Raw genomic sequence first — 24928 nt, forward strand, 5'->3', positions numbered from 1 at the left:
AGTAATGGGCATGATGAGCTTCTGTAATGAAATTTCCATTATTGTATGAAGTACAAGAATGGGTTTTGCTGGATAACAGTTGCCAGACAAACACTTTGTGTCTAATATCATTGGTTCTGGCTATCAGGAACACTTGTAGTAATGTGACAATTTGTGTGCGTACTCTGTGCCATCACTAGCATAGAGTTGCAGATTTTCGTTTTCTAAATTTGGCTGCCCTTTTGAAAGAAAATATTAAATTTGTTCATGCTAAAATTGTCTTGGTAACAATTTGAGTATTAGCCAGTATTGTTGTAATATTTCTTATGATCAGCAAAGATGCATGTGGATCACAGATCATAGACAGACACCCCAGTTCCAGTTGCTTCGACCAGTAAACTCTTGTGTTAATAGAAACTTGCATTGTTGCAATCCCCAGATTGGCAGCGACCTACAGTAATAGTATTCAAATTTATCTCTCAAATTGCATCATGGGTCGGATGTTTCTCTTGGGATCACAGAGATCCAAAGGCCAGCAGCAGCTCTTGCTCTTCTGAGTCAAAGAGCTAACAATCTGCTGAATAACCAGACTAATCTGACCACAAGCATTCCTCAATTTTTAATGCATATAATTCCAGACAATGGAAAGCAGAATGGATACGATCACCAAGTATGGTCTGCTAGAACAAGGGTGCTCAACTATGGGGCTTCTAACCCCCCACCCTCTTCAGTGTTATAAAAATTCCATGGAAATCATAGAACAAAATACAGTATTTTTACTGTATAAAATTCAGTTCCACAAACAGGCATACAATATACATATATATCTTTGTTTTACCTACTTAATGTGAAACTTGTTGCTGGTGCTGAGCAACAATTCTCATATCCAATGCTGGAATCACTCAGCAGGTCAGGCAGCATCATTGGGGAAAGAGAAACAGAATTATTTGTTTCAGTCCGATGACCTTTCATCGGAACTCGTCATTGATCTGAAACGTTATCTCTGAGTGTTGTTCAATATTTACTGTTTCTAATTTCACATTTGTGGCATCCGCAGTATTTTGCTTGCTTGTATGTACCTGCTTGTATGTGGGATTTTAAAAGCAAAATAATTCTTCCCCTCCCCGAGAAAGGTTATAGATGGGAACTTGGCAGCTGGAAGTCAAAAAAGCATCATCCATATAATGGAAGGGGATAAAGTTATAAAACGATGAAATTAAGAAACCTGTGAATCTCGTGCATTAGGAGTGAGTGTGGTTTAAACATATGACTGGCTGTGGATGCTGCTGATCATTAAACTCTGCTTCATGCCATGAGAAGAGCTGCAATCCGCCTCATTCCTTGCTGATAAACTTGACACCCACTGTTGCCCTGATGCCTTTCTTAACCGCTCGTTCCCTGCTGCAGACATGACCCAGTTGCCTGTAGGTCAAAGAATCGTGCACCCGGCACAGTGGAGCAAAGTGTCCTTCTGTCCCCAACATGTTCTGATGAAAGGTCACAGACCTGAAACATCAACTCTGTTTGCTTCTCCACAGTTGCTCCAGACCTGTTGAGTATTTCCAGCACTTTGTTTTTATTTGAGTGTAGCTGCAGCCCACTTCACTTGCCTTACCTACTCCTTTAAGTGCTGCTGTCTGTCTCAGTCACCAGAAACCTGCTACCACACATTGTGTACAGTCCGTGAAAATGGGCAAATATCAGCAGTGCTGTTGCGTTTACCACTGCGCATGCATAGCCAGGTGGCCAAAAGAAGGCAAAAAAAAAATCAAGGTGAACAATTGGCTCTTGCCAGAGATGGTGCCAGAATTGGAAGCCAAATTTCTGATTGGATGGTTATGACCAGGTGAGAAAGGTGTTTGAGGGAGGGTCTCTTTCAGCCTTCACCTGGTCTTATTGTAACAGGGTTTAATTTTAAACACACCGTGTTTTGTGCTCCCCCTTGGTGAATCCTTGTTCTTCTTCTTTCCGATTGTAAGGCAAAGAAATGAGCACAAACAGGCCTCCTTAGGTTTAAAGAAGAAAAGTGAAATTTATTAAAACTTGAACTTAAACTCTAATTTGGTTAACACCTATGGATACGCGCCGCGCACCACGCTAGCCTGCATACGTGATATGCAAAGAGCAGAAGAAAAATAAAGTGAAAAGGTTTGAAGCAATCTCTGAGGAGGGGTTTTTGTTACTGTGCTTCAAGCTTGCTGTAGTCCTTGATTGAAGATATGGTCTTGCTTTTCATTGGAGCCCAGTACTCTTCTTAAACCTTGTTCACTGTCGGAGACTTTTCTCTCTTGGGGTTCATGTGTCTTCAGTGGTTTCTGAAACAGGTGAGAATGAAATCAGAGCAGACAGGAGAGAGGTCTTTTCAGTCCAGGAGCAAACTGCTTTCGGAGTTTTAAAACTCTGTGGCAAGTTCAAATTCAAAAAAACTCCAACAGCCAGTTAGTCATATGACTAAACTGGTCTGACCACGTCTGTTTGTGTATTCTGCCATCTTAGCAGTTAACCTGTAATGCTAGCTTTTCCACCTTCAGTGTTTGGGAATCAAAAGTCTATTGTGGATTAAATTGGAACAGGGAGTGGCCCCTTTGTCCTTTCCAAGTACTGTCTGTTACTATGCCAATGGCTTTCCAGTCAAGGGTCTGGTGTGATTTTTTTCTTTACTCCATTAACAGTTTAAAAATCAGTGTTCACGTGGTGAAATTAATGTCTCATTCTTGACAGGTGGGGGCCTGCATGACAGGTGAAAGTGGCAGTGTGCAGGTTACGGTACAGAGTATTTTTGGTGGAACCCTTGAAACCTACTCGCGGAGCCCCTGCCCCCTGCCAGTTGAGAACCCATGTGGAAGGATATATTTTTGGACGAGTCATTCATGTATTTTCCACATGGCTTTTAAATCAAATTAATATTTTAATCCTTGATTAAAAATGGTTGCAAACATCCGTAGTCCTTGCATTACATGCTGGTATGTGAAGCACTGAGTTTCTGAAAGTTAGCTGGCTATCAATGTGGAAATTGGCAATCTGTCAGCCAGATTAGAATAGAGCATGCCTACAGTGCAAAATTGTTTTTGTCTGGAAGGAATCGTCAGCAGTGTGAATATTAATTTTTGTATTTGCTCTGATAATATGGTTGCCAGACAGATGAGAATCAGATGGGAAGTTTTCTTCCAAATCACTGGTAAATGTTTATTCAAAGCATTATGGTGTTCAGAATTCTATAACACTGCACAAAGCTGACGATCATTTCGTGGGAATTCTAAGGAATGTAAGATTTGATGTGCACAAAAGACATCACTTGTTTCTTGCTTTCTTGTTTCTTGCTTTGGCAGCAAAAGATGCATTCTTTTTAATTTTCTTTTGCAATTTTATTCCCATTTACCTCTGAAGGCACAGATTGGTGAAATGAGGGGAGGTGGTGGCGTAGTGGTGTTGTCACTGGACTAGTAACCCAGAGACCCAGGGTATTGCTCTGGGGACATGGGTTCAAATCCCACCACAGCAGAAGATGGAATTTGAATTCAATTAATAAATCTGGAATTAAAAAGCTGATCTAATGGCCATGAAACCATTGTCGATTGTTGTAAAAACCCATCTGGTTCACTAATGTCCTTTAGGGAAGGAAATCTGCTGTCCTTACCTGGTCTGGCCTACATGTGACTCCAGACCCACAGCAATGTGGTTGACTCTTACATACCCTCTTAAATGGCCTAGCAAGCCACTCAGTTTTATCTAACTGCTACGAAGTCCAAATGGACTGCAGTGGTTCAAGGGCAATTAGGGATGGGCAATAAATGCTGGCCTAGTCAGCGACGCCCAAATCCTATGAATGGATAATAATTAAAAAAAATATGGGTCTGTTAGTAGCCGTCTGACATCTTGTTCAAGTGTCTTTTTTTTAATTTGTTCCGGGTGATATAAACAATGCTGACAAGTCCACATTTACTGCCCATCCCTAGTTGATCCGAGAAGGTGGTGGTTGGTTTTCTGCATGAATCAATGCAGTCCTTGAATGCTAATGTTACTGCAATATATTAAGTTGGGAATTTTAAGATTTTGCCCCAGCAGTGATGCAGGAACAGCGATAATACTTTCAAACCCATGATGGTTTGTGATTTGGAGGGGAACAGGGAGGTGACACTGTTTAATTCCAGAAAGCTTGTTGTGTAAGGATGATGCTGAAATCTATCTTTATTCAGTTTCACATTTATTGTACAGAGTAAAGGATTACAAACATATAGCTCCTTACTCAAAAACCTCCATCAGTCTCAGTAAGTGTCTGCTTATAAGTGCTCAAGTAAGACCCCAACTAACGCCCTCCATCTGCATATAATTAAACAATTAATACACAATTAACAGACTAACATGCTAGTTTTATAACTGTCAATGGTAGAGGTTGCAGAGCTGGCTGTGCTTTTACAGGAAGCTTGGGGAGTTGCTGTAGCGCATCCTGTAGCTAGTGCAGAGTTGGTGTCAGGCTTTTCAAGCACGAGGGCACAAATTATGGCACGCAAAAATGATCTTGTTCTAGTTGAGATCAGTGTCCACACATGCATTATTCTGGAGAGGTCATTGAATAGTGATCAGAATCAGAGACCCTAGTTATTCCCCCTCTCTCAGCAGCCCCACCTTCCTAGCCTTGGATACTATGATTAATTTTAGCCCCCTAGGTGGCTCAGCTAACTCAGCATAGTCCGAGTTGGAACCTGAATCCTTTTTCTGACCTATATGGTTTAGTGATACACAAGGCTTTACTTTTACACAATCAACCACATTGGAGGGGGGGAGGGGGAGTGGAGGAGTGATATGTGGACGTGGGTGGATGCAAGGTTGATGTGGAAGGGGTAATGGAGGGGGTGGAGTGGAGGAGAATGGAAATTGCATTTAATACAGTAGAATAAAACGGAACTATTGATGCATTGAGCTGCTATCTGTATATACTGGCCATTAGTTGAATCAGGTCAAAAATCTGTCAAATCTGAAACTCTGTCTTATAAACTCAGTAAATTGTGCTGTTTGGATCATTCCTGGTTTTAAGTGCATGCTTTTTTGGGCGAAGTTTCACGCTGGGACAAATGGATGCGCCACAACTTCAAATTTACCTGAACACATCCATACTCACAATTTGCCATTTATTCTGATACCATATTAGAAAATTATATTGATTTTTTTAAAGGGTCTGTGCACAGTTTCTTGATAAGCTGAAATATGCATGTGTTTATATATATATTCATATAACTATAGCACATGCCAATAAACATTCTATACTTTAAAATTAATTTTCCAGCTCAATAACATTAAGCATGTTAATAGAGTCATAGAGATACAGCATTGAAACAGGCCCTTCAGCCCACCGAGTCTGTTGACCAACAACCACCCATTTATACTAATTCTACATCAATCCCATATTCTCGACTACATCCCCACCATTCTCCTACCACCTACCTACACTAGGGGCAATTTACAATGGCCAATTTACCTATCAACCTGCAAGTCTTTGGCTGTGGGAGGAAACCGGAGCACCCAGCAGAAACCCACGCGGTCACAGGGAGAACTTGCAAACTCCACGCAGGCAGTACCCAGAACCGAACCCAGGTCGCTGGAGCTGTGAGGCTGCGGTGCTAACCACTGCGCCGCTGTGCCGCCCCCCGCCGTTTCAGTTATCTCCGAATCCATGAGACACTTTCTTGGTTGCTTTTCATATTTGGTGAATTGTGGTGTGCCTTTTTTTAGTTTACTACCCAGTGTATCATGTGTGGAACAGCACATTGGAGAATCAGTGCATCCTATGAGGAAACAATGTTACGAGGTTCAATTTGACTCTGTTGCTGAATTTCATACATCAGCTGCACTGCTATGGAAAGTTACTGAATCAAAATCCTGCACTTCCCCACAGGGAATGACAGAACAAAGAAAATCAAAAGTATTGTGCTTTTCATGCACAGCTTCTAGCAGCCGAGAGGAACATTGGCTAAGAGCTAGAAGCAGTTCCAAAACTCCCCCTCTTGGCAATGGTTGGTGCATAACTGTGGAAATGGGGAAAGTAACTTCGGCTGTTCACTTGTTTTTCTTTTGAAAATCAATTCCCAGATATTTCTTTTTTGGCCTTGTTTCCAAGTCACCCACTTCTTTTGTGAAATGCAATGCACTTCACAGGGATGTTTTACTATGCAAAGATACCAGTAGCGTCAGGGCTGGATGAGATGCGTCCAAGGATACTGAGAGAAGTGAGATTGGAAATTGTGGTCTTCCTTAGACTCGGGCGGTGCCAGAGAACTGGAGAATTGCAAATGTTACTCCCTTGTTCAAGAAAGGATGTAAATACAGACATTTTATCGAGCTTTTCGTCTTGCACTCATCAGGATAATTTCATAAGAATACCAGTGTAAGGAAAAGCAACAAATTTATACTGTATGAGAAGAGAGTGCTGATTGGTTGGCAAGTGGACTATGATTGATGGAGGCATTGCCATGGAGAATGCACCAGTTTATAGTGACTGACAGAAGTTGGAACTATTTTCCTTGGAGAAGCGAAAACTGAGAGGAGATTTGATGGAGGTATTCAAAATCATTGGTCTGGACAGAGTGGATAGGGAAAAACTGTTTTCACACGTGAAAGGATCAAGAACAAGAGGGTGCAGACTTAACGTGATTGGCAAAAGAAGCAACAGCGACATGAGGAAAAATTAAGTCATGCAGCGAGTGGTTAGGATCTGGAATGCACCACTTGAGAGTGTGGTGCAGGCTAAAGACCTGCTTAGGTCAGGAAAAAGAACCCGACCTGACCCCGACCGATCCAAAGTGGACCTGAGCCCGACCCAACCATCCCTTTCCTTTACTTACCTTCCGACTGGGAAGCTCCACGAAGCTGCAGCGCATGCATGATGATGTCATAGTGATATCACTCACTCACTGCGCAGACTCAGTTTTGTCCCGGATGCCCAGCTCAGCTAAGTTTTTTATTTTTAATGCTTACCAGCAGAGCACTTACCATGTGTATCCGGCCCGACCCGAGCCCGAAAGCCGGACCCAGTAGAGGGGCCTGACCCGACCTGAACCCGACACCTGTCGGGTTCGGGTCCGGTAGCAGGCCTTCAGTGCAGGCAGGTTCAATTGAAGCATTCAAAAGGGAATTAGACTGTTATCTGAAAGGTAAGAATAATGCAGGGTTACGGGGAGAAGGTGGGGAATGGCATTTGTTGAATTGTTCATTTGGAGAGCCGGTACAGACATGATGTGCCGATTGGCCTCCTTCTGTGCTCTAACAATTCTGTGCTACTATATAAATGCAACTTAGTGTACACTGACACTGGCTAACAAACATCTTATAGTTGCAGTAATGAATGCTAATAAAAAGAGTAGAAATATAAAATGGCATTAGTGAAATGTAGTAAAGCCTATGTTAATATATCAGGGCTGACAATGTTTTGTTGGATTATTATTAAATAAATACCACTTTAGTAAAAGAGGTTTGGAATCCAGAAAACGAGATAGTTGCTGAGAGTAGCTCACTGACCAGCTGCCTATGTCAACAGATCAGCTCTTTCTTGGCTCAGACACCCAAAATGGCAGCTGTTTAGAAATCATTCTGGGATTGATTAGCAATGGATGCCACCTAACTAGTAAGAATAAATACAAGTTTTTAAACAGTGCAGGTACAGGAGGAATTGTATGCAGTGGGACTGGGGTCGAGACTTCCTTTTCCTTTTTGGCCTCCTTGTCTCGAGACACAATGGCTAAGCACCTAGAAGTTCTGACATACCAGCTTGCAAAACGAAGGGCTGGTACCTTCTTTCCTTTTCTTGTCGTGCTGTTTGGTGCGATGTTACAGTCCACTTGGGCAATGACCTGAGCTCCAAGCACCCATTGAAGCAAGTGGACAGAACATTTCTGACCAGGGGCTGCCCGGTTTGAGGTGGGCGATAGCTGCCCAATGAGATGCGACGACCTCTTCCATCGACAAAGGCAACCCATGGCGCCCAATCTCTACGCCAGTTGAGCTGGACTTAAAACCAGTGACTGCTGCTTTCCATGTTGTTTTTAGTCGCTGTGAGGCGACTATGGTGTGATCTCTCCATAGCACATGCCTGGGCAGAACATATGGAGGTTGCGAGTTGCCCAAGCATCAAAACCCCCTTCTCGGCCTTCCTAGTGGGGTCCAAAGGAGTGCAGAGCATGACGTTTGGCACCAGTTTGGCTGCAGGACCTGCCAGAAACATGCCAAAGGTGACACGTGACGGTCTTAGGGGCTCCGCTGCGGATTTTCTGTTGGGGTTGACTCCCTTAGCCTTGGTCTTTCCCGAGGCGCCCACAAGGCAGTGGGGTTGTTAAGTTGTATCCCTGAGCAGGGCCCCTAACAAGTTGAGTACACACTCTATGCTGAAATACCCTCCACCATCCACAATTGTCGTAGCAAAAGTCCCGACTATCTGCGGCCACTCGGCTCTTCGAGCCCATGCTATCCCCTGGACATAATTCGAGGCAAATGAGAGCCGAATGAAGAGAATCTGCCTTCACCCAGAGACATTTCCCCAGAAAGCCGCCCCCCGCACCCCAGATTTCCGAGCCCTCGAAACGCGACTCCCAGACCCGGCTGCAGACTCACGCTTGCACTGGAAGCCACCGAGCCCCCAGATGAAGTCGGTACAATGCTGGCAGAAGGTGGGCCTGGTCAGCGTCACTTTCCTCAGGCGGTGTCCATGGCCCAGGTGACGGTGGTGGCCGCTCGCCACTGCTTTCCTGTGGTCCAACAGCGGGCTGGAGTTGGGCCTGAGCCACACGGCGACTCCCTCAAACGGGGGAGCGAAGCCTGGCTTTCCTCCATCCGCCTGCATCCTGCTTGGATTCGGGGTGCCATCAATGTGCGGTTGAGACTGTTGCCACAGTAAGGATGAGGGCTTGCCCGGGATCTTTATTTATGAGCATGCAAGGAGAAGTCCTACTCTCATGAATGATTGTAGGGGTTCTGCTAGTACATTGTTGCAGTTGTCATTTTATACAGTTTTACAGGAGGTTTACTTGTAAACTGTTTCTTAATTACATCATCTCCCATCTATTGCCTTCCCTGATCTCATCCTGCCCTGGTTATATTATTCACCCCGTCAACCTCTTGATTACCCTATTCATAGGATTCATAGGCCATTCATCGGATTCGGGTATCTCCCTCCTGAGCCCGTTACCTTCTGATTATGTATTCATATAATCCGTGTGTGTCCAGCAGGCAAGCTTTCTCAAGTTGCAGGGACCTAAATTACACCAAGTATCCCATGGTTCCCGATGCCAGTCTCCCCTACAGATCCCCCTTTTGGCCCTTGGCCAGAACCTGGCCCAAGGTAGCATTACCCTAGGATCCTCTGCCCGTTGAATAATCCGGGGATCCTGCTGGTTTCGACTAGCTCCGGATCCTTCCCTAGCATCTTCATTTCTGTCCTAGTGACCAGGCTTATTCTGGGATTGATACTTTGTATTATTCTACATAAATTACAGCAATTTTAGTCAAGACTGCAGTACTCCTGGGGTACACCCCTTCAGTCTTCCCTGTTGGCCCTGGGCTACTAGCAAGATGGCCAACTAATGCTAAGTGCTCCTACTCCATCACTGTTGGCCAGACAGGTGGTTAGATTTGCACAGTTACATTTTCTAAATAATGTCTGACAACATTCAACCATAATCCGATAGCAATTAGCAACTGCACCGCTACCAGTACATGGGAATCAATTCTAATCCAGAGTGAACGTCCACTCTAATACCCCAGTCCCAAACCGCCTCCCAGCACGATGCGTCCTCCAGTTCGGCTACCACATCCTCCCAGTTGCTTGACTTCCTGTTGGATTTGGTGATACTGCTTCATTGCTGTCCTGGCCACTTCCCTCACCTTCAGTAGATGTTCCAGCAGTTTAGGGATTCACTTCCCCTCGGGAAGCAGGTATCTCAACAAGTCTCTGCTCGATCATCAGTTATGGTCATCCACTCCCTACGGGGAGGCTGGATGTGAGTAATCGCCGAATGTCCTATTGTTGTTGGGGCCCTGGGGTGGAAGCAGAAACTAGAGTTGAACACCGGGCAATGGACGTTACTGTACTGGTATTAAGGTTCGCTGGTGGTTCCGCAGTATTCCCCTTCTCCATGATGTGCCACCTGTGCTGGTTCATGGCAGGCTTTGGAAATTCCATGGGTACAGTTGCTTCTTTGGCTTCGAGAGACAATGGGTAAGCACCTAGAGGTGGTCAGTGGTTTGTGGAGCAGCGCCTGGAGTGGCTATAAAGGCCAATTCTAGAGTGACAGACTCTTCCACAGGCGCTGCAGATAAAATTGGTTGTCGGGGCTGTTACACAGTTGGCTCTCTCCTTACACTGCTGTCTCTTTTCCTGCCAACTGGTAGGCTTCTTCGACTGGCCTCTTTTTAGCCCTGCCTTTATAGCTGTCCGCCAGCTCTGGCGATCACTGGCAACTGACTCCCACGACTTGTGATCAATGTCGCAAGACTTCATGTCTCGTTTGCAGACGTCGTTAAAAGGGAGATATCGAAGGTTGGTGGATCTGATACCAGTGACGAACTCGCTGTACAATGCATCCTTGGGGACCCTGCCATCTTCCATGTGGCTCACATGGCCAAGACATCTCAAGCGCCGCTCACTCAGTAGGGCGTACATGCTGGGGATGTTGGCCACCTCAAGGACTTTTGCGTTGGAGATACGGTCCTGCCACCTGATGCCAAGGATTCTCCGGAGACAGCGAAGATGGAATGCGTTGAGCCGTTGCTCTTGGCTGACATACGTTGTCCAGGCCTTGCTGCTGTAGAGCAAAGGTACTGAGGACACAGGCTTGAAACACTCGGACCTTTGTGTTCCATGTCAGTGCGCCATTTTCCTACACCTCTTGGCCAGTCTGGACATAGCGGCAGACGCCTTTCCCATGCTCTTGTTGATTTCTGCATCGAGAGACAGGTTACTGGTGATAGTTGAGCCTAGGTAGGTGAACTCTTGAACCACTTCCAGAGTGTGGTCACCGATATTGATGGTTGGAGCATTTCTGACGCCCTGTCCCATGATGTTCATTTTCTTGAGACTGATGGTTAGGCCAAATTCATTGCAGGCAGCTGCAATCCTGTTGATGAGTCTCTGCTGACACTCTTCCGTGTTGGATGTTAATGCAGCATCATCAGCAAAGAGGAGTTCCCTGATGAGGACTTTCTGTACTTTGGTCTTCGTTCTAAGACGGGCAAGGTTGAACAACCTGCCATCTGATCTTGTGTGGAGGAAAATTCCTTCTTCTGAAGGCTTGAACGCATGTGAGAGCAGCAGGGAGAAGAAGATCCCAAACAGTGAAGGTGCGAGAACACAGCCCTGTTTCACGCCACTCAGCATAGGAAAGGGGTCTGATGAGGCACCATTATGCTGAACTATGCCTTTCATATTGTCGTGGAATGAGGCGGTGATACTTAGTAGCTTTGATGGACATCCGATCTTGGCTAGTAGTCTGAAGAGACCACGTTTGCTGACGAGGTCAAAGGCTTTAGTGAGATCTATGAAGGCACCTGTGTTGGATCATGGCACGCGCTGGAAATTTCAAGGGTACAGTTTAGGGTGCTGTTAAAACCATGCGTGGCTCTTGTCCTATCCCTATATGATGTGGACAGACCACATTGTTCCCTGCACCCAGCCAGCGAGATCCCGTAAGGAAGGAATCTCTCTGGATCGCGTATTTGGGTACAAGGTAATACTTTGACCATTTGCTATCTCCTATGATCCCTGTATTCTCTACCCCGAGAAGGGTTTGGATGCCCCTGGTTCTTAGTGTTTTGCTCGCATGTTGGTTAAGTTCAAATCGAACTTAAAATTCCATTTAAACATTGCTTTGCTCAATATGATTTAGAAGTCAGCAAGCTCATTATAGCTAACAGCTATAATTCATGAATAAATACCGACTGGCTCTACACAATTATTCTAGTAATTCAATTTTTTTAAATTAAGGGTTACAGTTGAGTCAGTGAATCTGGCTATGCAGTTCAGCCACGAAGCTAGCCAATGTGCTCATGTACACTTAATGGAGTCGAACAACCTCTCTCGTTCAGGATACAAATAATGAACAGATTACCCAAAATGGGACCCTGCAGTCAACATTCATGTTGGTTAGACAATTTAATAATAAATAACTTGAATAGAACTTAATCCAATAACTAAGGGTAATAAAGTTAGAACTGCAGTGGATGATACTGACGCTAGATTTATGCATGACCGCTTTAAGTATAAAGGGAACTTTCATTGCCCCACTTTACAACTTTAGGCGCTGCCATTTCCCATTCCCAACTGCCCTGAGCTACTCCTTAGGTATAGTTTGTTAATCGTGGCATTTAATGTTCCACCCGCCCGATCACAATTGGCATTGCTCAAGTTCTTAAAGAACAGGCCTTGTTGAGTCCCCCAGTCAACCGACTTGGTTCCTTCCGCGCTCGTGGTTGCCAGACATATCAGCAGTACTGTGGTTTTCGTGGTCCTGTAAAGAGAGAACATAGCGGACGCAGGTTGTCACTGGTTAGTCCTTATTATTTGCGTTTCCATACTCCTTGATCTGTGTCCAGTGTTTCCACCTGTCTTTCCCTTCCACATCCATATGTACAAGTGTTGCTGGTCATTGGGACCTCTTAATGTCCTTGCCAGCGAGATGCTAAGCTTGGTTTTGCAAGTAGGACCCTAACAATCACTTGATCCCCTACTCCTGGCAATTTTTCCCTGTCCTTTAGAGTAACTTCTAAGTTCTGATCTCTACTTAACCACATTTGAATTGTGTCGTCTTTATCTCGCTGCAAAAATTTGAAAGGCTAAAACTGAGTTTCTGTCGGACTTTTACAAGGCTCTGGACTTATTTTTATATCTGAAAAACAAACTGGAGCTTCATTCCCAGTTGCCAGTAGTTTGTGCCACTATGTCTAGGTTTTAAAATCTCACTGAAAATCACAAATTCAAGGACACAAACATCATGTGCCCAAATAAAATAAATAAATCCACACACACCCACAGACAGAAAAGAGTAGCACTTGTATTTAAAGGAAGGGAAACAGAAATAGATCAATTACTTCAAAGATCCCAATTCTCCTTTCTTCAAATGTCTTGCAACAACTATAATTAGAAACTAAAGGAAAAAGATAAACTCTCACAAGCAGACAAATTCCAAGAGGTTATGTAGCAGCCTTTCACAGTCATTCTTTGATGAGTATTCTCAACTAGCTGGTATACGTCCCCTTTTCTGAGGCCCATAGCCCTAGCTACCCAAGTCTTCATTTTGTCCCATGTGCCTCGAGCCATTCTTCCTTTCCTCTGTTAGGGCTGAGTAAATCTTGCTCCTGCTCAGCTTCACTAAACCTCTGCTTACAACAATCTCTCATCTGCCTCCCTCTTTTCCCTTTCCCTTGCTATAATCAGCACAATATGCCTTCAGGAATTCCACTTTTCCGGCCCACCGAGTTGTCTCTTTTATGTCTGAGTCGTTCCTCCTCTCGTTTATCCCTTTCTTTCTGTAATTGACTCTTTGTCCTGTCAACTATGGCACACCTATCTTCTCTTTTCTCAATTTACTCAATTCTAACTCTGACTGTCCACGCTTTTCCTTCTGCTGCTTTCACTTAGCCTGATACACCAACAGCCAGACTGCTTTAATTTATCTGTCTTTACATGTGGACCCCTGCATCTACTGTTCTGCTTCACCGACAAGGTTGTCTGAAATCTGTACAACCCGGACCCACCCTATAAATTTCACTACCACCAAACAAAGCAAGTTAGAAAGCAATCCTTTCTAATAACTTAAACACTCCTCTTTATCATAACTTCTTCTAGCTTCTTCTTTTAACTTGCACCAATTTAATACAACTTCACTCAGACGCTTCACATACATTCACATTTACCATTCAACAATTTCTGAACACACAAAGAGACCAAACACCAACATAGACTGACACACACACACACACACACACACACAAGTTTTTCTTCTTTTGTCTTTTTAACAGCATTTTAAACTTCTGTGGTAATTCCAATGTAATTTCTACCTATCGTTTCCTGAAACTTGTTTCTATCTCTGGACTTGTTTCTGGACGGGCTGTTAATTTGTTTCTGCTTTTGGAAATGTTTGTGCACTCACCGGGAGAGTCCCATATAAGAATTGATTCTGATCCTAATTGTCTTATCCTTCAGACCTTTTTTTTGGCCCTTCTGCCATGCTTTCTGTTCTTCTGGGGGTGGGGGCAGGTTGGGGTGGGGTGGGGGCAGGTTGGGGTGGGGGGGGGGGGGTGGTCATTAGATTTCCACCTATCTTTTTTTCATTTTACTGATCAAGTTCTCATCTGCTGTAAACCTGGTAAGGGACCCCTCCGATCCCCAATCTAGACCTTCTGCACTATTGGTCATTCTGTCAGAGTGTGGTCTGCCTGAGCGGTGTTGACCTGTAGGATGCCCTTTTAATCCCCTGGGCGGTATTGACCTGCGGGATGTCCTTAAAATCCCCTACGTGGTATATGGACCTATGGGATAACCTTTAAATCCCCTGTGCAGCTCGACCTCCTGTGAAGGTCTGCTTTGTGGTCTCTCTCAGCGCGGTCTCCTGTGTGGTAACAGCTTTCAGGTTACCTTTAGATCCCCTGCGTGGCTTCATCTCCTATGTGGTTCTGCAATGCGGCTTTCTCAGCGCAGCTCTCTGCCCGGTTTCTGTCAACTCGTGTGACATACTACCCTGCTGTGCGCTTTGATCACTCGGCACTCGAGTCTCCAGGCGTTGGTTCTTTGATACCCAATTAAAGTACCAGTCCCACAACTGTGAGGCAGACCTTTCCTAGCTATGGGTGGTAAAGTAAAAGGTACTCTCCCTTTGGTCTCCTCACTGTCGCGGTCCCGAAGTGGTATATCCTTCTGACTACGCCAAATGTAAGGGTGAGGGCTTGCCCCGGTACCCAAAAATGCCCCGAGAGTCGGATGTCTTGTACTAACGAGCGATCCTTATTTACGAGCATGCAAGGAGAAGTCCTCCTCTCACGAATGATTGTAGGGGTTCTGCTAGTACATTGTTCCAGTCGTCATTTTATACACAGGGGGTTTACTTGGTAAACTGTTTCTTAATTACATCATCTCCCATCTATTGCTTTCCCTGATCTCATTCTGCCTTGGTTATATTATTCACCTTGTCAAACTCTTGATTACCCTATTCATAGGATTCTTAGGCTATTCATAGGATTTGGGTATCTCCCTCCTGAGCTCGTTACCTTCTGATTAGATATTCACATAATTGATGCGTTGAGCAGGCAAGCTTTCTCAAGTTACAGGGACCTGAGTTATGCCAGATATCCCATGGTTCCCTATGCCCGTCTCCCCGACACCATAAACTCATTTCACTTCAAATCTTTCCAGCTGTTGGAGCCAGATTTGTATCCCATCAGTCTGGCCTGGATTCAAACCAAAGACTGTGGTAGTATAAGTCAGGATTGTATTCCACTGTATGTAATTCGATCCTGTTTTTCCACCTGCTGTAGAAGCAATAACTGAATAGTTGCTTCCCTCTGTCAGCCTAAGTATTTCACGTTGCCAAAAACATTGGATACCACTTAGATTTTGAAGTTACTAATTGCTTCCACAGTTAGCCTTAATTCAGAAGTAGTGCTCTTGCCTCTGAGTAAGAAAGCCATGGGTTCAAGCTCCACTTCAGAGACTTGTGCATGTCGTTTGATACTTAAATGCAGGATTAAGGGAATGCTGCACTCTTGGACGCGCCCACTTTCAGATGAGACTTTAAACCGAGGCCATGTCTGCCCTAGTCAGTGGACGTAGCACTATTTGAGGATTAGCAGTGGAGTTCCTCTGGTGTCTTGGCCAGCATCTATCCCTCAACCAATGTTACTAAAACAGGTTATCAAGCCATGATCTTGCAGTTTCCTTATGTTAAAACCTCAGAAGTACTTCATTGGCTGTGAAGGGCGAAGGGACGACCTGAGGTCATGAAAGGTGCTAGATAAATGAAAGTGGGTTTTTTCTTTAAAATTCAGAGGTTTCAAATTACATCATTAAACCACGACAGAAGAAGCTTGATCCGCTGTGTTTTGTAATTTGTTTTTCTCCCCTTTTCCCTGCACAGATTTTCCCTGCCATGCACCTTCACCTGCCAAGAGGACAAGCTGCCAGACCTCTACCAATGCTGTCAAGCTGGGCACAAGGAGGTGTGTGAAAATGGCCCATGATAACCTGGTCCCATGATTCCCCACTCCCACCACACCTCCCACCTTCAACCTCTGCTCATGTGAAAGCGCCTAATTTCTGCTTTACACCTATCCTACAATGGCACTATTACATATAAGGAATTTGGAACCTGAGGATGTTCATGCTCTCAAAATTTAAGCAACTTTGAGAATCCTTCCCAGATTAAATCAGCCTTTGTTTAATAAACGTGTGCAGTGTATAATTGGCAATTTAAAAAATATTGTTTGTGGTTTATTCAGGGACAACTTGGTGATGTTGAGCATTGTAACTAATACTTGGTATCATAAAGTGGGGCAATGGAGGGTCGGTTACCCCCACTTTGAGCAATAAGTTTGTGCTCAGAAAAATGCAGATTGACAGCTGTGACATTTCTGTGCAAATATTGGATCGGCACATCCTGTCAAGCTAACAGTTTATACCTCCTACCATCCTACTAATCGAGGTAATGGCAGAGGTTGGGAGCACAGCTGCTCATTCAGCAACAAACTTGAGAGTCTTGTTGGAATCAAGTGTGTATAACTTGTGCATGGGAAGGGTTACAAAAGAAGTTCTATGTGGTGTATAATTATTTGGTTTGTTTGCCTTACTGAGTAGCTGTATGTGTTTTCCACATAGATGCCAGATGATATTCACAATGAAAATTAGCAAGTGTATTGCCATTGCTGCAGGTTTGTTAAGAAATAACTTGCAGTTCATTATTGGGTCATTCTACAGCTTGTATTGTATATTATATTAAAATGTTTGCAAATTAAACAGTTGAAGGATATTAGAATGCTTTGCCAATTTTTTTGAGAAAAAAAAATCACTGCCTATTTATGTTTGGTGTTTTCATGCTTCAAATCATTATCAGGGACCTTGAAGTGCCAGTTCATATTAAAATGACTAAAGTTGCTCCAGCCCAGTGGGCTGGAGCACGGAATTGGGAGGGAAGTAAAGGACAAATAGGTGACTTCTTAAGGCTGAAAATAAAAATTGAGGCTCTCTCCAAATGGTATTTTCATTTTTTTGCCTGCAGTGAGAGCTGAGGGGAATTACTTTTTACAGAAAGAGTTCGCCCCTGATTTCCTTTTCAGATGGCACCATATGGGAGGGAACTTGAGATTAAGGGGTAAGGAATTAGGGGAAGGATAGCAAATTGGATAAAGAATGGTTAGGATGGAGTGGAGAGTATAATTGAGGGCAGTTTCTCAAAGTGGTTGGATGAGACTAGTGGTGTTCTATAGGGGTCTCTTTATATACATTAATTATTTGAATATATGGCTTGAAGCTGTGACCTCCAAATTTGTACGTAATACTAAAACAGAAGGCATAGTGAATAATTCTGAGGACCAAAGGAAGCTGCGGGGGATTATTGATAGTGAATTGGGTGAAAAAGTGACAGATAGAATTCAGTGTCAGGAAGTGTGAAGTAATGTGTTTCGGTGAATACTGAAAGTACTGTTTATATTTTGAATGAATGCAGATTTGGAAGAGCAGTGTAATTTTGAGGTGCAGTTCACAATACATTAACAGCAGCGCCTCAAGTGAATAAGGCTGTAAAAAAAAAAGTAATGGAATACTGGATTTTATGGCAAAACATACAGAATATACAAATAGATACTTGTTACAGCATTTATGGAAAACTTTAGGAAGACTGCAGTTGGAGTTGTGTGTGCTTTCATTTGAACTGAGATTGGGGGTGATGTTTAGTATTAATCAAGTTAGGGACAAAATAGACAGAAACCGTTGTTGCTGGTGATTGAGGTGAAAAGGGGGGCATGGTCATAAATTCAAATGTAAGGGATTTAGGACAGAGTGCTGGAAAAACTTTTTTTTACAAGGCGCATTCCACAACCTCATAATCTTTTATCAGAGTTGTTAAATAGAGCAGTGACTATGTCGACATTTAAGAATAGGTTAGATGGGTGGTTGAAGCAAAGGGTGTTAAAGGGACAGGGGCACATGGAATTAGATCTACTGCCCGTGCAGAGAATAAACATCAACACTTACTGATCGGGCTGAATAGCCTGTTTCCATGTTAGAATTTGTCTTTGATTTTGTTATTTTACTACAACAGCAAAAGCAACAACATCTTGCACTTGTGCAGCATCTTCAACATTGTAAAACATCCCAAAGCACTTCTCAGGAGTGATATCAAACAAAAGTTGACATGGAGCCACATCAAGAGATATTAGGATAGATGACCAAAAGCGTGGTCAAAGAGATAGGTTTTACCGAGTGTCTTAATGAAGGAGAGAGATGTAGTGAAGCAGAGAGGTTTATGGAGGGAATTCTAGAGTGTAGGGCCTTGGCAGCTGAAGATATGGTTGCCAACGGTGGGATGCTGAAAATTGGGAGTGCGCAAAGATTCAGAATTGAAGGAGCGTGGAGACTTCTGAGTGTTAGAAGGTTTGGAGAGATTACACAAGTAGGGAGGGGTGAGGCTGTGGAGGGATTTGAAAACAAGGATGAACATGTTAAAATTGAGGTGTTGCTGGAATGGGAGCCAGTGTGAATCAGTGAGCTCGGGCTAAGTGTGAATGGGACTTGGTGCAAGTTAGAATACAAACAGCAGAGGTATGGATGAGCTTAAGTTTATATATGGTCAAAGATGGGAAGCTGGCCAGGAGCGCATTCAAATAGTTGAGTCTAGTGGTAATGAACGTATGGATGATGGTTTCAGCAGCAGATGAGCTTAGGTAAAGGTGGAGCAAGGTGATATTACCGAGGTGGTAGCATGCAGTCTTCGTGTTGGAGTGAATACGTCGATGAAAGCTCACCTCAGGGTCATGTATAGAGTCATAGAGAGATACAGCACCGAAACAGGCCCTTCGGCCCACTGAGTCCGACCATCAACCACCCATTTATACTAATCCTACATTAATCCAATTTTTCTCTCTCACATCCCCACCTTCCCTCAATTCTCCTACCACCTGGGGCAATTTTTACAATGGTCAATATACCTATCAACCCACAAGTCTTTGGCGTGTGGGAGGCACCCGGAGGAAACCCACGCCGTCACAGGGAGAACTTGCAAACTCCGCACAGGCAGTACCCAGAACAGAACCCGGGTCGTTGGTGCTAACCACTGTGCCGCCCAAGGTTGTGAACAGTTTGGTTCAGCCTCAGACAGTTGCCCTGGAGAGGAATGGAGGCTGTGGCCGGAGAACAAAGGCTGTGGTAGGGAACAATGACAAGTGTTCCCAATATTTGGTTGGAGGAAATTTCCTCTCATCAAGTATTGGATGTTGAAGAAGCAGTGTGGCAAATCAAAGACAGTGGAGGGTTCAAGACATAGGTTGTGAGGTAGTGCTGGTTATTGTCGGCATACATGTGGAACCTGACATGTTTTTGGATGATGTCACTGAGTGGCAGCATGTAAATGAGGAATAGAAGGGGGCCAAAGATAGATCTTCAGTGGACTTGAGAGTTAACAATGTGAGAATGGGAAGAGAAGCCATTGCAGGTGATTCTCTGGCTATGATGGGATAGATGAGAATGAAATCAGGTGAGGAAAGTCTCACCCAGCTGAACGACGAAAGAGAAGCATCGGAGGATGGCGTTGTCAACTGTATTAAAGGCTACAGGCACGTTGAGAAGGATGGAGGGCGAGTTTTCGATGGTTACAGAAACATACTCTTACTTGTGACTTTGATAATAGATGGTTAAAATCATAAAGGCTTTAGATAGAGTAAATAAAGAGTAACTATTTCCAATGGCTTAAGGATCAATAACATAGGGCACAGATTTAAGGTGATTGGCAGAAGAACTAGAGGCGACATGAGGAAAGACCTTTTTTATGTAAAGGGTGGGTTGGATTTGGAATGCACTGCCTGATAGGCTAGTGGAACTAGATTTAATCGTAACTTTCAAAAGGGAATTGGTTCAATACTTGAAGTTGCATGGATATGGGGAAAGAGTAGGGGAATGGGACTAACTAGATTGCTCTTTGTAGGAACTGATGCAGACTTGAAGGGCCAAGTGGTCTCCTCACCATCTCGTACTACTGTATTACAATTCTGTTAGGGCTGTTTGAGTACTGTTGCGGGACTGGAAATGGGATTGGAGGAATTCAAACATGGAATTGCAAAAAAGCCGGGCACAGATTTGGGAGGTGACAACATGTTTAAGGAATTTGGAGTGTAAAGGGAGGTTGGAGGTGGGGTGGTAATTAGCAAGGACAGAGAAGTCAAGAGTGGTTTTTTTGATGGATAGAAATAAAGGAAGGATGGAACAAAGTACAAACTTGCTTTTATCTAGTCTCTTACATCACCGGACAACATCCCAAAGTACTTTCCAGCCAATGAAGAACTCTTGAAGTGCAGTTGCTGTTGCTGTAATGTAGGAAACATAGTCAGCAATTTGTGCGTAGCAAGGTCCCACAAGCAGCATTGTGATAATGACCTGACAATCTGTTTTAATGACGTTGGCTGAAGGATAAATATTGGCAGGATACCAAAGTGAACTATAATTTTGCAAAGTATACGTTGCAGTCATGTAGACAAGTTTTCATCAAAACATGACTTGACAAGAGCATTATTGACATAATTTCTCTTTAGTTGTTTTCAGATTTCTCAGTTGCTTGTATTTAATTTACAGTGATCCAGGAGGTGGAATAGAGATGACTGAGTTTGTACGAGAAGCTACTCCTCCAGTTGGCTGCAGTTCACGTAATTCCTACGCTGGTTTGGACAGCAACCACCAGGTACTTTTAACGCATTGTTGCTGCGGGCAGTGACTGCTGCTTAAAAGTGTTATTTCTTTTTTGCTTAGATTCCAAGTTTTTGTAGTCAGATATCAAAACAGCAGTTTTGTTGCCAACAATCAGAACTTTTGCTGAAAAGGATTTAGTCCTGCAAAATAAAGGAGCTACATACCAAAAACACAACTTTAAATTTCAAATCAAAGGAATTAGAAACACTTGTGCTTAGCATTTTCCTCGTTTCACTTTTCAAACAACTTTCAAAATTGCTTTTCACAAATTTACTAAGTACAGCATTTAAGTTAAGGTGTGTCATCAGAGTATCACTGAGTCTAGACTCAAAAATGGCATATTTGGCAAAGTAGGGAAAAATCAGGATCAAGCAAAAATAGAGTAATTTGCTCTTGGATTATAATTTTTTTCTCTTGATGGTATTCGAGATTAAATTAGATTCTCCACATATAAACAAGGTCTGGAAACCATGCATCCACTAAATCAGTTTACTTGTCCCTAGAGTCAAGACAACTACTGTGTTAAAATGAGACAAAGTGTCTTTAATAAATTAACATTTTAATTACAATGTTAATACTGCGCATCAACGCATCCTGATAACAGTCAACATAATTATGTATTGAATCTGGAAAATTGTTAGGTTGTCATCTTTTGTGGTACGTGTTTTGTAGTTCTCCAGTTGCATGTTGAAAACTACCTGAACACAACAGCTTTAAGATCAAAATTGAGGGATGGCTATGAACATGTTCTAGATGATTACCCTCCTGAAAAAAGTATGTTAGCTAGAGTTGACGTTCAGGGAGTTGACAGCAAATTGGTTAGGAAATTAGCCGAGCAGCAGGAAACAGTCGGGATAATGTGCAGGTACTGTTAATTGACAGGATGTGACTAGTGGTGACCTGCAAGGATCTGTGTTGGAGCTTCAACTATTCACCGTATTTATTAACAACTTAGGCGATGGGAGAGAAAGCCACATATTCAAGTTTTCTGGTGACACAAAGTTAGGCAGCATTGTAAGCATTATAGATAGAAATATAAAATTGCAGAGATATTAATAGACTAAGCAAATGGGCAAAACTGTGGCAAATGGATTTCAGTTTTAGATTAGAGATACAGCACTGAAACAGGCCCTTCGGCCCACCGAGTCTGTGCCGACCATCAACCACCCATTTATACTAATCCTACACTAATCCCATATTCCTACCAAACATCCCCACCTGTCCCTATATTTCCCTACCACCTACCTATACTAGTGACAATTTATAATGGCCAATTTACCTACCTGCAAGTCTTTTGGCTTGTGGGAGGAAACTGGAGCACCCGGAGAAAACCCACGCAGACACAGGGAGAACTTGCAAACTCCACACAGGCAGTACCCAGAATCGAACCCGGGTCCCTGGAGCTGTGAGGCAGCAGTGCTAACCACTGCGCCACTGTGCCGCTGTGTAGGCCAATGTGAGGTCATCCACTTTGGACCTAAAACAGATAGAACAAAGTACTTCAAAATGGTGAAAAACTAGAAACTGTGGAAGCCCAAAGAGACTTGGGGTTCCATTTACATAGATCATTAAAATGTCATGGATAGTACAGAAAATAATCCAGAAGGCAAATCGAATGCTGGCCTTTATATCTAGAGGGCTATAATACAAAGCGGTAGAAGGCAGGCTTCAGCTATACCACACCCTGCTTAGACCACACCTGGAGTACTATGAGCAGTTCTGGGCACCACATCTTAGGAAGGATGTATTGTCTTTAGAGGAAATGCTGTGTATATTTACTAGAATGATACCTGGACTCCAACGGTTAAGCTGGTAGGAGAGATTTAAAAAAAAACTAGGATTGTATTCCCTGGAATTTAGGAAGTGAAGGGGTGAATTGTTTGAAGTTTTCAAGATATTAATGGAATTAGAAAGGTATATAGAGAAAAACTACTTTCACTGATTGGTGAATCTCTGACTGGGGGCATAGTCTTAAGAATTAGCGCCAGATCATTCAGAAGTGAAATTATGAAAGCACTTCTTCACACACAGAATGTTAGAAGTTTGGAACTTACTTCCAAAAACAGCAGTTGATGCTGAGTAAATTATTAATTTTAAATCTGAGATTGATAACCTCCCGCTGAGGTCCCCAGCATTACAGATGCCAGACTTCAGCCAGTTCAAGTCACTTCACGTGATATCAAGAAACGGCTGAAGATGCTGGATACTGCAAAGACAATGGACCCTGACAACATCCCGGCAATAATACATAAGACTTGTGCTCCAGAACTAACCGCATCCCTAGCCAAGCTGTACCAGTACAGCTACAGCACTGTCATCTACCCGACAATATGGAACATTGCGTAGGTATGTCTGTTCACAAAACGCAGGATAAATCTAATCCGGCTATTTACCACCCCATCAGCATCCTCTCGATCATCAGCAAAGTGACGGAAGGTGTTGTTGACGGTGCTATCAAGTGACACTTATCCAGCAATAACCTGCTCACTGATGCTTCGGGTTCCACCAGGGCCACTCAGCTCCTGACCTAATTTCAGCCTTGGTCCAAATGTGAACGAAAGAGCTGAACTCGAGAGGTGAGGTGAAGTGACTGCCCTTGACATCAAGGCAGCACTTAAATGATTCTGCCATCAAGCAGCTCTAGCAAAATTGAAGTCAGTGGGAATCGGGGGAAAATTCTCCACTGGTTGGAGTCATACCTAGCACAAAGGAAGATGGTTGTGGTTGTTGGAGGTCAATCATCTCAGTCCCAGGACAGCGCTGCAGGAGTTCCTCAGGGTAGTATCCTAGATCCAACCATCTTCAGCTGCTTCATCCATGACCTACCTTCCACCATAAGGTCTGAAGTGGGGATGATCACACAATGTTCAATACCATTTGCAACTCCTCATATACTGAAGCAGTCCATGTGAATATGCAGCAAGACCTGGGCAACATTTAGGCTTGGGCTGATAAGTGGCAAATAACATTTGCGCCATTCAAGTGCCAGGCAATGACCATCTCCAACAAGAGAGAATCTAACCATCTCCCCTTGACATTCAATGACATTACCATCACTGAATTCCCCGCTATCAACATCCTGGGGGTTACCATTAACCAGAAACTCAACTGGAGCAGCATTATAAATACTAAATGGCTTCCTCCTGTTCGAATGTTTCAAAAATTAGTGTTAAACCTGAGAATATTAAGACACATCAGTGTTGGGGCACTGCAGTTGTTAGGCGATGCACAGAACTGCTTATCCCCTTTCGCACCACCATCAGTGTAGAAGCATTGATGATGTCACTCCTGATGCTTGTTCAACTTCAGTTAGCCTTAGATTTTGTGAATACAGTTTTTAGGTATTTACCGAAAAGAATTTTTTTTTGACCTTGCCAAAATTGCTTTACTGATTTAAATCAATCGCTTTCTAATGAACATTCTGTTTTGGTTTTGATTGGAGAAAACAGGCATTTGCCTGGAGCTGATTTCCGTGTTTTTTAACCTGAATTTGAAAGAAGATCAGACTAACTTGCAGTTGACAAGAGATAAACATAAAAGTTACAACATTAGAATGAGTTGTTGCTTTACAATGTTGCTGAGGCTTCAAATGTGAAATACTACCTGCGATAGCAGAAAATAATGGAATGAGATGGCTACTATGATCCTTCCAGCTGTATTCTACAGATAATGTTTCTACAGTTCACCAGAACTGAAATCATAGTGCTCTATCAATCATTTATGCTTCCATTGATCCTTGTAATCTCTAGTTGTGTTCTTAACCATATATTCATTTATCCTGTGTTTTGTACAAGTTAGTTAACATAGCAAATCATTTTATGTTACATCAGTTGAGCATGTTCAATGAAGTCATGCTAAAACTGAAGTGCAAAGACCAGACCTCACCTTAAATACTGTGTTCCGTTTTGGCACCAGTGCATAAGGGAAACATTCAAACTGTGCAGTCAGTGCAGTGATGAGCCATGAAGTTAATCCCCCATGTCACAGAATTACGTTTCGGGCAAGGACATGACTGCAAAAAGA

The 24928-nt window shown here is 43.3% G+C and overlaps 1 protein-coding gene across 5 annotated transcripts in view; it reads left to right on the top strand.

Moving 5' to 3' along the window:
* Positions 1-24928, top strand: part of pcnx1 (pecanex 1) — a 303868-nt gene that overhangs the window by 93566 nt on the left and 185374 nt on the right. For 4 of the 5 annotated variants that reach the window (XM_068039551.1, XM_068039549.1, XM_068039550.1 and 1 more), the window contains exon 3: positions 20792-20897. In XM_068039551.1, coding sequence (XP_067895652.1) covers positions 20792-20897 — 106 coding nt within the window. Of the gene's footprint in view, positions 1-16091; positions 16174-20791; positions 20898-24928 lie in introns of all 5 variants that reach the window. The other variant, XM_068039552.1, reaches the window with a different exon arrangement.

Source organism: Heterodontus francisci, chromosome 9 (assembly GCF_036365525.1).
Source record: "Heterodontus francisci isolate sHetFra1 chromosome 9, sHetFra1.hap1, whole genome shotgun sequence".
Classification (NCBI taxonomy): domain Eukaryota; kingdom Metazoa; phylum Chordata; class Chondrichthyes; order Heterodontiformes; family Heterodontidae; genus Heterodontus; species Heterodontus francisci.